The following is a 13,492-nucleotide window of genomic DNA, read 5'->3' as shown; positions in this document are numbered from 1 at the left end:
AGCAGCTGTTACTTTGGTGTTTCAAATAGAATTTTATCTTTTTGATATATTTAGAACACCAGTCACGGCAGCCAGTAGCCCACATTAACCAAAATTAACTGACTGAATAATATGATTGCTGGTGCCATTTCTTGGTTTAGTGGTGGGTTTGAGTTTTTTTTTTTTGGAGGGGTGGCATTTGTGATTTGGAATAGAGGCTGGGTAAAACTGCGATGTCATTTTGAACACCTGTGTTCAAAGGTCTGTCATGTTGGGATGATGTCTCTGCTTTCTCCTTCCTCAACCAGCCTCTTTGACTAACACATTTGGTATTTCGTTGGGTCCAAAATGATAGCAGCGAATTTGCCAGTGAATGACTGAGCGTTGAGTGTGTGTCCTTTGGTATCTTGCCTGTATTTCACAGTCTCCCCCAAACTGTTCATAATCTCATGAGTTGCCTGTTTTCCAGTTGAAGATGAGCAGCCATCAACACTGTCACCCAAAAAAAAGCAACGAAATGGAGGCATGAGAAATTCACCGAATTCCTCACCTAAACTGATGAGGTAAGAAAAGGGAACTGCAAGAAGCCCAAGTTTCTCCATCCTCCTCCCACCTCCTCTTTCTCCCTTTTCCCACTGTCCTCCCCTCCACCCCCACATACACAAATGTGGAGTGGGGAATAAAAACAGCAGTGGGAGGAAGGGGAAAAAGAGATCATTAGATGACTTCTTAAAGGCTGAAGTATTTATTCTGTCAGCTTGTCAGCAGCTAATGATAGAGCTGAAAAAAATTCTGTCATGAAAAACAGTTTGAAAAGCTGTTTGAAAAATACATAGGCTTTAAAGTCTTAGCTGTCACCCTGTCCCGTCTGCATGTAGTTCTTAAACAGCAGTGGCACTAATGATAGCAGGGACCAATCAGAAGAGTGTATGCGGTTAGTTTGCCTCTGGCAATCCTCTTTCTGTTGGAGGCCCTCTGAGCACTGTTTTCTGTACTTAAGGCCATATGTGAGATGTATCATCACAATCAAAAATGAACCTGAATATTACCTTCCTTTTATCCTGTCGATTGAAATCAAATTTCTCTTAATTGATTTTGACTGATAAAAAAAGTCTAATAATCTATGTACTTGCTAAAGCAAAGTTCAAAACCAAGGCAGTTTTATTCAAGCTAAAAGCAATATTAATTATGAAATACAGGATTTTTTTTTCATTTTAGGTAAGTGTATCCCTTAAGAGTATTGGACGAAACAATTCAAACGGACTTTGCGTTTGCCCTTTCTTAGCTTATTTATCGCTCTACTTTACATCTGACCAACCTCTTGCAACACAAAAATATTAAGCAGAGATTTGAGACCAATATCCCACTTCAGATCAATCAATCGATAAAATTTATTCAGTGCTTACCGTGTGCAGAGCACTATACTAAATGCAGGGGAGTACAATGCATGACTCCTGCCTTCAAAAAGCTTACAGTCTAACAGAGGAGACAGACCCAGCTAAGTTGAGGACAGGGGAAATAATAGCATATATAAATAAGTACAGAAGTGTTTCAGGGGATTTATGTTAAGTGCTTAGGTGGAAGGAAATGGTTGAAGAAGTGCCATTTGGGAGTTAAAAGTGAGAAATGAGAGATGTGTTTTCAGGAAGTCTTTGAAGAGGAGATCTGAGCTCTGTCAAATATTAAAAGGGAAGTCAGGAGCAAGAGGGGAGAAGCAGTATGGCCTGGTGGAAAGAGCAGGGGCTTGGGAGTCAGAGAACCTGGGTTCTAATCCTAGCTCTGCCTGTTGTTTTCTGTGTGACCTTGGGCAAGTCACTTAACTTTTCCATGCCTCAGTTACCTCATCTGTAAAATGCATTTTAACTCCTCTTCCCTCCAGTTTAGATTGCACACCCCCTGTGGGACAGGGACTGTGTTAAACCTGATTATGCTGTAGTTACCCCAGTGCTTGAAACATAAATACCATTAAAAAAAAGGTTAGAGGTGGGAGAATTTAAAACAAGGCATGGAGGGTAGGTTTTCTTGAAAGGAGTGAAGTGTGTAGCCAGAGAAGACATTAGATAAGTAGGAGGGAAATTGCTGATTGAGTGCTTTAAAGGCAATGGTAAGGAATTTTTGATTGATGTGGAGAGGAATGGGAAACAATGGGAGGTTTTTGAAAAATTAGAAGGCCTGGGTAGCAGAGTGAAGTATGAAATGGAGAGAAGAAAGACTGGAGGCAGGGAGATAAGCAAGGAGGCCAGTGCAATAGTCAAATTGGGATATAAGTGCCTGGATCACTGTGATGGCAGATAAGATGGAGAGCAATGGGGGGATCCTGGTAATACTGCTGAGGAAGTGGGATGTAAGCTCCCTGTGGTCAACAGTTGCATGTACTAACTCTGAAATATTTATAATATGAAACTCTAAATGTCTGCAATGATGTAATGTAATCACTTTCCCTGGTGCTTGGTACAGTGCTCTGCACACAGTAAGTACTCAATAAATAACACTTATCAATTAAAACTGGGTGGAGAAAGGGATTTGGAGCAAAAGATTAGGACTTCAGTTTTTGACATATTGATCTTAAAAGTGCAATGCATGCTGCAATGCATTAGGAGTATTTGGGGGGTTTGTGTGACCCCTGTTAAATGCTTTATTGCAAATTCTGAAACTGAATGGAATATCACTACTTTCCAGGAATTTTCCTTTCTGTCACCATGTGCGCTTTGGCTATAGATTTGGAATGATGATTATTCCACTCTTCATTTCTAATAATAATAATAATAATAATAATGGCATTTATTAAGTGCTTACTATGTGCAAAGCACTGTTCTAAGCTCTGGGGAGGTTACAAGGTGATCAGGTCCCTTCTAGACTGTGAGCCCACTGTTGAGTAGGGACCGCCTCTATACTTGTTGCCAACTTGTACTTCCCAAATGCTTAGTACAGTGCTCTGCACACAGTAAGCGCTCAATAAATGTGATTGAATGAATGAATCAGGTTGTCTCACTGGGGGCTCACAGTCTTAATCCCCATTTTACAGATGAGGTAACAGAGAAATGAAGTGACTTGCCCAAAGTCACACAGCTGACAGTTGGCAGAGCCGGTATTTGAACCCATGACCTCTGACTCCAAAGCCCGTGCTCTTTCCACTGAGCCACACTGCTTCTCATGCTTCTCATTTCTATTTACTTTGCCAGTGTCCATAGGTATCCATTCCTGAGTACCATATTTACTTGATGATGATGATGATGGCATTTATTAAGTGCTTACTATGTGCAAAGCACTGTTCTAAGCGCTGGGGAGGTTACAAGGCAATCAGGTTGTCCCACGGGGGGCTCACAGTCTTAATCCCCATTTTACAGATGAGGTCACTGAGGCACAGAGAAGTTAAGTGACTTGCCCAAAGTCACACAGCTGACAGTTGGCGGGGTCGGGATTTGAACCCCTGACCTCTGACTCCAAAGCCCGGGGTCTTTCCACTGAGTCATGCTGCTTCTCACTTGTCTAGGGCATCTTCAAGGGCATACCTCAAGCCTTTTTACATCATTGTTTAGTCTGCAGGTCTGTAAAAATAGGTAGATTGATTCTCAGAGGGTGATGCAGCCAGCTCTGCTCCTCTCCAGCACCCCCCCCATTGACCGTCTATTCCTGTTAAATGTATCGTTAAAAGTTCTCTGCCTTCCTGTTAGCTCAGCCTTGCCTGGGTGACACTGATTTACATGCTTGTTTACAGTTTATGAGAAGGAATAAAATGAACAAACTGCCAGGCTTCTCATTTTTATGACGCCAGTTGTCATGCTAGCATTCATTTTCAATTTACTCACCTTTGGGTAATCTTATCTCGCACTAATAGTTTTATCCATTTAAAGCTGAAAATCATGGGAGCTTTCGTTTCCCTAAATTTGGAGAAGCAAAAAAGAAAAAAAAAATCTAAAACCTTTAGAGTCAAGCACCCTGTCCCTGTTTGCTATGTAAAGTATGCCTCGTTTCTTTGATCTCGAGTAATAATAATTCTGGGGAGTTATACTGTTTTCATATGCTTCAAAGCCGTGTCAAAGTTTTGCTGCTTAAGGGTACTTCTTTATTCTGCTGGCTCTTGGGTACCGAGATGACAGGTCCTCTGTGAGAAGTGCAGGCTTTTTCAAGTCATAGCCTTCAGCAAAACATCAAATTACCAAATCCAGGGTAACATACTTCTACACAAATGCCTTTCCTGTAGATATATTATACCATATATATTAAATACTTTAGTGTTACACGGTACATTTTATGTGCAATAGAAAGTGATGGTTTGAGGTAGCCTAAGGGGTACTTTTTTTCCACAAGCAGAAAAAGCTAGTGTATACGGTATCAAGGATGGTTTTTACAGGATTTCGTGCCCAAAGGCCTTTGTAAATAAGTAATGATCAACAGATTGGCTGTGGGTTTTTGAAAATCATGCCTGTGTCAGTTTGCATGATGGGGGGAAATTTTCAAAGTGGATCCTGCTTTCCCTGCCTGCTGAAGAGGGACTAAGGGAGAGGAGCCATCCAGCTTGGGCTGGCTGTTCAGGAGCACATCAGAATTGCTAAACGCAGAGCTGTGAGAACAGCGAACAGGCAAAGTTTCAGAACCTAGACCTTCTTCTCTTTCTTATTTCACCCTGCTGCTGGGTTTCTCCACTGGAATCCCCTCTTTCCATTTGCTACAGAGATTGTGACTGAGTGGGAATCGCTTGGTAATTTGGAATCCTGACCACAAGATAAGATTGGGAAAATGGCCATCTGTCACCAACACCAGAGTCAATCTCTCTCTATCTCTCTGTCTCTCTCTTTTACTGGTCAACTCTGATTTCTAGACAGTGATCTCTCCCAACTCTTACTTTATAGAGGACTCTTTGTTTCTTTCCAGAGAATGGATTCTAGGATTCACAGTGGATATATTTTCCCTGTTGCCTTGTTATTTTGAAAGACTTTTGACTCTAGATGGTACTTTTTCTTTAAATTCCTGAGTTCATTTTCTGGGCACTGGTGCCCCACCATTCCTGGCTACACTGTACTAGATCACTTTATTTTCTATTGTAGTTTTCAGCATGACATAGGTAAAGTCTTTCTCCTCTCCCCCTCACTTCTCTGTCTCCCTCTCTCCCTCCCTCCTTCTCTCTCTCCCCCTTTGTTTATCCCTTTCTCTTTCTCTCTGTCTTCCTTCCTTTGCTTAAATTCATTTGGGACTCTGAGAGGTTTGTGTACCCATGAACCACTCTCCATCATCTGGACGATGAATAGAGCAGGAAGAATGATTCAAGATTGAACTGGAGTACCTGTAGAACAGTTGAATACTTCTGCCACCTAAATTCAAGCGCCTAGTATCATGCTCTGTACACAGTAAGAGCTCAATAAATACGATTGAATGAATTCAGGGAAACAAATGGCTAGGCACAGGATAAGAGAAACAGTTGCTTTGTCAATTAAAATGTGCTTCTGCATGATGTTAATCAATAGTATTTATTGGCACTTACTGTTTACAGACCCACTGTTCTAAGTGCTGGGGAGAGTATGATAGAAATAGAGATGGTACCCAGATCCTGCCCTTAAGGAGTTTACATTACAGGTTGCATCCAAAGATTCTGCTAGACATGGCAGGGGCTTTGGAGCTTACTAACTTTTGTGTTGTTGCTTTACTTTGTTATCGCTTTCTTGGGCCAAGTATTTCAAGCCCAGTTTTCCTAGCTCTGAAGTTACTCCCCTTTAAGAACAGTTTCTTCCTTTCTACCTAAATTATGAATATATTATTGTGATGCACTAAGTGACACCCTCGTTGCTGTGAAAAAGTTCCTTCCAATAGATGCTTCCTGTGGATTCACTGGAATCTGAATGGCCCACTGTGAATTGCCCTTTGGAGCAGTTCACTGAAAGCTTGAGGCTTTGGACCTCACTTTGCAGGAGACTTTTGACTTAAGAAGATTTATAGGAGGAAAGTACCCATTTAAGCATCCCCAAAAGTAGTATGTTTTATATGTACATGTCCTTATGCTCTGCTATTTCCCGTACGGTAATTTCATTTTTAAGAGGCTTTTCCAGATTAAGCCTCTTTTCCCCAACTTCCTCTCCATTCTGCATCACCTATGCACTCGGATCTGTACCTGTACCTGTTTGCATCTGTACCTGTACCTGTGTACATGTTTGCACACAGTAAGCACTCAATAACTATGATTGAATGAATGAATGATTATCCACAATTCCTTCATATTACCATCTGCTTCCCCCTCTAGACTCCAAGCTTGTTGTTGACAGGGAACGTGTCTACCAACTCTGTTACTTTGTATTGTCCCAAGTGCTGAGAAGCAGCATAGCTCAGTGGAAAGAGCGTGGGCTTGGGAGTCAGAGGTCATGAGTTCTAATCCCAGCTTCACCACTTGTCAGCTGTGAGACTTTGGGCAAGTCACTTAACTTCTCTGTGCTTCAGTTACCTCATCTGGAAAATGGAGATTAAGACTGTGAGCCTCATGTGGGACAAACTAATTACCTTCTATCCCCCCTGGCACTTAGAACAGTGCTTGGCACATAGTAAGTGCTTAACAAATGCCATTATTATTATTATTATTATTACAGTGCATTGCAGATCATAAGTGCACAATAAATACCACTGATTGAATGCTTGATCATTTTAGTGTATGTCTCCTCTTGTAGAATGTAAGTTTCTTTTCGGCAAAGATTATGTCTGCCAACCCTATTGTATTGTACTTTCCCAAGCCATTAGTACAGTGCTCTACACACAGTAAGTACTCAGTAAATAGCACTGATTGATTGACTGACTATACACAACATATTAGCGACCATTCTGATACAGTTAATAGAGTCATGAAATCCTCAGTTGGGTAAGGCTCTAAAGAGTTCAGCTAATTCATATACTGGCTCTCAGGAAGAATTAAATTGAAGACATCTAAGATGAGACTCCTCTATTTTCTAAAACTTCCAGAGAAGGAGATTTCACAATGACCTTAACCACAGTGCAAGTAGTGTGTGGCATGAACCAAGAAACCGATGTGCAACAGAGACGCTATACCCCAAAGTAGTTTCCTCCAAAGCCTTATGACTCCTCAGATTGTTTTGCAGCACATAGTGTTGGAAAATATGGGCTTTGTTGTTTTGGACAGTTAGTCATGGAATGGGTAAAGAACTTGATTTTCTTGTTAGGTACTGTCCATGACTTTAGCGTCCCCAACACACAGCACTGCCACTGACTCACTAAGAAATCAGTAAGCCTCTGAGCCTGAATTTGTTCACTTAATAAAAAGATTTTTTAGGAACAATGGTGGGAGGGCTGGAAAGGGAATAATCTGACTTAAAATGACATCAGAGGCCCAAGTAATTTGATTAGTGAGGCTCCGGAGCTGGTGTCAAGAGCAGGTGAAGTGTATGTTTTAAGAAGGCTGTCTTTTTCCACTGTCCAAGAATTATTAGCTACTAACTGCCTACAGGGAAAGGTAAGGATTACATTACAGGAAAATAGGTAGGTAGAAATGATGGGCCCCTCCCTCTATTGACGTAATAAAAAAGAAAGGAAGAAATTCTTGATTCTCCCTAGGTCATTAGGGAAATAAACCGGTTTGTCAAGTCCTGTTTGTCGATTTCAGGATTTTCTCGAGGGGTCATTCCAACTTCATTTAGACGCTCAGGGTTGGAATCCGGCAGGTGTAGTGGCTACTCAGTAGAAGGGAATGTCTCAGGAATGAAGGGTGGTTAAAAAAAAAAAGTGGTGGAAAGGCCTGGATTCATGCCAGCAATTCACTTAGAGCATGGTTGGCGTGGCTCAGAACCTTCTATACTTATTGCTCTCATAACTCCTGCTACTGAGTGGAATGAATTGAGGAGAAGGAAATGTCAGATCAGCTGAGTCAAGCTACCTCTTAATACTTAAACATACAGCATGTGACAAAGCCCAAGGGGCTTGAAGATCAAACAAATACTTTGTCCCCATCCTCTCAGAGTGGAAGAGTATACTTGACACAGACCTTTAGACAAACAGCCTTCTCAGCAAAGTGTCATTGTTGTCAGCGGCATCCTCATTTGCAATAGAGGAAATGGGAAAAGAGCGAGTGTGTGTGTGTGTGTATTTGTGTGTGTGTGTAAGCCCAAATGTTTTTTAACACCCCAGTCCATCCCATCTCACCCTATTCTATCCACCCAATAAATTGGTACAATCCGAATCCCGAAAAGTCGCTTTCATAACGAATATTATTTCAGGGGAGAAGAGGGGATGAAGGAATGAAGAGTTTATCTTTTGTTGAGCAGAAGAGCTTCTATACCAATATTTGTGGTATTAAGTGCTTACTAATAATGATGGCATTTATTAAGCACTTACTATGTGCAAAGCACTGTTCTAAGTGCTGGGGAGGTTACAAGGTGATCAGGTTGTCCCACAGGGGGCTCACACTCAATCCTCATTTTACAGATGAGGTAACTGAGGAGCAGAGAAGTTAAGTGACTTGCCCAAAGTCACACAGCTGACAATTGGCGGAGGCAGAATTTGAACCCATGACCACTGACTCCATAGCCCGTGCTCTTTCCACTGAGCCACAGTGCTTCTCTGGTTCTAAGCATTATACCGAGTGCTGTGGCAGATACAAATTTATCAGGTTAGCCAGGGAGCTGTCAGAATAATCAAATGAGAAGTCGTTTCTTAATTTCACACTGCTGTTATAAGCTTTGCTTTACAGAGAATGGTTTGACCAAATTACATTTTATCCATTTCCTACCTCTTGGCAGCGATAGCAGGCAAAATCTAAATGATGGTGTCATCCATCAAGACTGAGCAACTCTCTGGTTGTGGTACTTCAGGACTGGGGACCTCAGAGAAGGAATTGATAACAGGGCTAGAAAGCCACTTGTCCCCTTTGCCCCTGTCATCATTTTGCTACTAGCATAGTTGTGGTATTTGTTAAGCACTCATTATGTGCCAGACACCATACTAAGTGCTGAGGTAGACATAAGGAAATCAGGTTGGACAAAGTCCCTGTCGCACGTGAGGCTCACAGTCTTAATCCCCATTTTACAGATGAGGGAACTGAGGCCCAGGGAAGTGAAGTGACTTGCCCCAAGTCACACAGCAGACAAGTGGCAGAGCCGGGATTTGAACACAGGTCCTTCTGACTCCAGGGCCCTTGCTCTCTCCACTAGGCTACGCTGCTTCTCTGACCCAAAGTGTGACAAGTGAGTAGGCCGACGGGGGCGTAGGAAGTTACTAAGTACAAGCAGAGGTCGTTTTACATGTAGAAACCACTGGTGGCTGAAGTGAATACATTAAAGTGTCAATGCTGTGCTGTGTTGAACCATAAGTCAGCAGGCATTTGCCTTGGTAGCCACTGTGGCCTTTTCAGCCCATGGTAGTCTGGTTACTTTTTCAGGACTCCTGCTGGGTCTGTCCCCCTGATCTTTATACAATAGGAGGGTCTTCTGTTAGCAACTTTTACACTGCTGACCACCAGGAAACATTGTCTTACTTGCAGAGAAGGAACTAGAATCTAGGTCTCCTGATTCCCAGAACCACGGTCCTTCCTTAGATGAACATCATCATCATCAATCGTATTTATTGAGCGCTTACTGTGTGCAGAGGACTGTACTAAGCGCTTGGGAAGTACAAGTTGGCAACGTATAGAGACAGTCCCTACCCAATAGTGGGCTCACAGTCTAAAAGTGAACAGTGAGGCCTAGTGGAACGAGTACAGTCCTGGGAAACAGAAGGACCTGGATTCTAATCCTGATTCCTCCACTTGTCTGCTGTGTGACTTTGGGCAAGTCATTTAATCTCTCTATGCTTTCGTTACCTTATCTGTAAAATGGGATTAAGACTGAGCTACATGAGGGGCATGGACTGCGTCCAGCCTGTTTAGTTTGTATCTACCCCAGTGCTTAATATAGTGTCTGGAGCAATGTTAGTGCTTAACAAATATCGTAAAAATTAACAAAAAGAGAGGTGGTCTTTTGTCACCACAAACTGTTCATCAGTGTGCTGTTGATAATTTATTTTTCTCCTGGGAGGGGAGCTATTGCCATTGATTAGTCCAGTAAAGATTTCCATTAGCTTCATGGAACATGGCTGATTTCTGGGGTTGCATCAATCAATCAATCAGTCAGTGGCATTTACTATTTACTATTTGCTATTGAGCACTTACTATGTGCAGAGAACTGTACTAAGCATTTGGAAGAGTACAGTACAAAAAAGTTGGTAGATGTGATCTCTGCACACAGCAAGCTTACAGTCTAGATTGCATGCGTAACAGAAGAACTTAAGCCGGTTTGAGAGGCAGTTGCTCCTAGTAAAGATAAAAATAATTATAAAGGATATTCAGTGAAGGATATTGCTCAACATTTTGTTGGAATAAAAGGGTTTAAAATCAGTCAATTTTGGAAGATTGACAAATATGCAATCATCCAAGAGGCATACCTAAAGTCAGACTTTTTTTAAAAAAAGGACTCTAGTTGTCTTAATGGTGCTAACAATAACTAACCCATTACAAGCTATTCAGTGCTGGAACTTTCAGGGGCAATTCAGGAAAGTCAGGCTGATTGACGTGTAGAATTGAAGTCATGAATAAATAGTATTCTTGAGCAGTTACCTTGTGGAGTACTGTACTAAGTGCTTGTGGTATTACTTTAGCATTAGTAGTCAGTCAGTCAATTGTATTTATTGAGGGCTTACTGTGTTCAGAGCACTGGACTAAACACTTGGGAGAACACAAAGGAACAGACACATTCCATGCCAACAGAAAGTTTAATGATGATGATGATGATGATGATGATGATGATGATTAATAAGAATAATAATAATGGTACTTGCTAAGTGCTTACTACTTGCCAAGCACTGTTCTAAGTGCTGGAGTAGATAAAAGGTAATCAGGTTGTCCCAGGTTGTTGGCTCACAGTCTTAATCCCCTGGGCTTCAAGGCTCTCCATCACCTCGCCCCCTCCTACCTCACCTCCCTTCTCTCCTTCTACTGCCCAGCCCTCTCCTCCACCGCTAATCTCCTCACTGTACCTCGTTCTCGCCTGTCCCGCCATCGACCCCCGGCCCACGTCATCCCCCGGGCCTGGAATGCCCTCCCTCTGCCCCTCCGCCAAGCTAGCTCTCTTCCTCCCTTCAAGGCCCTGCTGAGAGCTCACCTCCTCCAGGAGGCCTTCCCAGACTGAGCCCCTTCCTTCCTCTCCCCCTCGTCCCCCTCTCCATCCCCCCATCTTACCTCCTTCCCTTCCCCACAGCACCTGTATATATGTATATATGGTTGTACATATTTATTACTCTATTTATTTATTTATTTATTTATTTTACTTGTACATTTCTATCCTATTTATTTTATTTTGTTGGTATGTTTGGTTCTGTTCTCTGTCTCCCCCTTTTAGACTGTGAGCCCACTGTTGGGTAGAGACTGTCTCTATGTGTTGCCAATTTGTACTTCCCAAGCGCTTAGTACAGTGCTCTGCATATAGTAAGCGCTCAATAAATACGATTGATTGATTGATTGATTGATTTTACAGATGAGGTAACTGATGCACAGGGAAGTTGTGACTTGCCCAAAGTCACACAGCTGACAAGTGGCGGAGCCGGGATTAGAACCCATGACCTCTAATCCCAAGCCCATGCTCTTTACAATAGGCCATGCTGTTTCTCTGCCATGCTGCTTCTCAGACATTAATATAAATGAATAAAATTACAGATATGTACATAAGTGCTGTGGAGCTGGGAGGGAGGATGAATTAAGGGAGCAATCAGGGTGACACAAGGGAATGGAATAGACATGATCCCTGCTGTCATGGTGCATTGGGGATAATGTGTTTTAATTGACCTAGGATTCTGCTAGAGTGACAGATGCTGGGTGTTAGCATATCTACACTGCTTTCCTTTATCTGACCATCAGGCTGCCAGAGGTCTGAGCACTGCCTTGTGGTTCATCAGTGGGGTCTGTCTCCCACACTAGGCTCTAACCTCCTTGAGGACAGAATTCGTGTCTCCCAATTCTAATGAATTGCACTCCCCAGAATTTAGTAAAGTGTTCTGCACACAGTATGCACTCAATAAATACCACTAATTGATTGATTAAAAAGTTACAAACACCCTCCATCAATCTGGCCAATAGGTCCTTAAGAGTTCTCAGGCTAGGAGACAGAGGTCCAAAATCATTACACAGCCAAAACAGCAAAATCCTCTTTAATATTAAATTAACTCATCATCTGGCTTTCTCCATATGGATCCAGCCGAATAGATGTATTTTTGTCAAGAAAATAATTTCTAAAACCTTACTTGGCTAATGACAACACAGGCTATATCAGACCCATCTTTTCCCTGAGGAGAGCGATAGGGAAAAAAAAGGGAGAGGGAGAAGGGGGGTCAGGAGGGTGGGAGGGAGACACAGAGAGAGAAAGAAACACACTTTCTGCCACTAGACTTGTGTTCCCACTTTGCTAAGTGTCTTACACCTGTGCTCTGATTAACTTGTGAAAGTAAAGGTCAGCTAGAGTGTGTCATCATAATAACATACTCAAGCAACAAATTCTCATGATAATTTAACACCATCTTTATGGGCCCACGTTGGGTCGCCGGCAAAGCATAATATAAGGAAACAAAGATAGGGTGTTCTCATCATAAACCATGTGTCAAACTCTACTGGGGCAATGTGACAACCTTCGTAGCTATTCTCAATGAGCTGCACTCTTCACTGAATTGTGACTATGACACATCTTCATTTCACCTTAGTGAAACTTTGTAGACCCAACCAAACACACGGAGACATTAAACCGAAAGAGCCTACTAAATAACAGTGAAACATACACACATCATGAAATAGTCAGTTGGAGTCTAGAAACACTAAATCGTTTTTCAATTAATAGCACCTGTATTGGCTGCAAACATCTGACAGAAACATATTAATTGCATCAATTTCTTAGGCTAGATATAGTGAAAATTGACAAGTGAGAGATTACATACACCTTTCCAGGTGTCTAACTCTGTTCTCTTAAATAATTTTCACCCTTGAAACCCAAGGAAACTCTAGGTGTGCTAATGTCTATGTGAACCAAATTGGGGGTCAATACTGGGAGAAATAGAACTTCCACTCTTCACACTCCCCACCTCTTCCACCTATCTACTCTAAAACAACATGCTGGAAGAATGACTTGCCAGGAGTGAGCCCAAATCAGTTCAGTAAATGGAGGAAATTTCAGTGGCATCGGCATCATCTAAGAAAGGCAGATGTCCTCTTGAGGAGAAGCCTGGCCTAGTGAATAGAGCTTGGGCCTAGGAGTCAGAGGACCTGGGTTCTAATCCTGACTTTTACACTTGTCTGTTGTTGTGTCCTTGGGCAAGTCACTTTGCTTCTCTGGGCTTCAGTTACCTCAACTCTAAAATGGGGATTAAGACAGTGAGCCCCATTTGGGAAAGGGACTGCGTTTAACCCGATTTACTTCTATCCACTGCAGGGCTTAGTACAACACCCTGCACACAGTAAGTGCTTAACAAATACCACAGTTATTATAAGAATTATTATTATTATTAT

General features: G+C 42.1%; 1 protein-coding gene across 15 annotated transcripts in view; it reads left to right on the top strand.

Moving 5' to 3' along the window:
* Positions 1-13,492, top strand: part of KCNMA1 (potassium calcium-activated channel subfamily M alpha 1) — a 950,458-nt gene that overhangs the window by 821,806 nt on the left and 115,160 nt on the right. For all 15 annotated transcript variants that reach the window (XM_038743623.1, XM_038743619.1, XM_038743612.1 and 12 more), the window contains one exon: positions 449-542. In XM_038743623.1, the coding sequence (XP_038599551.1) occupies positions 449-542 (94 nt within the window). The remainder of the gene's footprint in view (positions 1-448; positions 543-13,492) is intronic.

The sequence above is a fragment of the Tachyglossus aculeatus genome, chromosome 3 (genome assembly GCF_015852505.1).
Source record: "Tachyglossus aculeatus isolate mTacAcu1 chromosome 3, mTacAcu1.pri, whole genome shotgun sequence".
In the NCBI taxonomy this organism is placed as follows: Eukaryota; Metazoa; Chordata; class Mammalia; order Monotremata; family Tachyglossidae; genus Tachyglossus; species Tachyglossus aculeatus.
The sequence above is the reverse complement of the archived record's forward strand: the minus strand, read 5'-3'. Positions and strand labels throughout refer to the sequence as shown.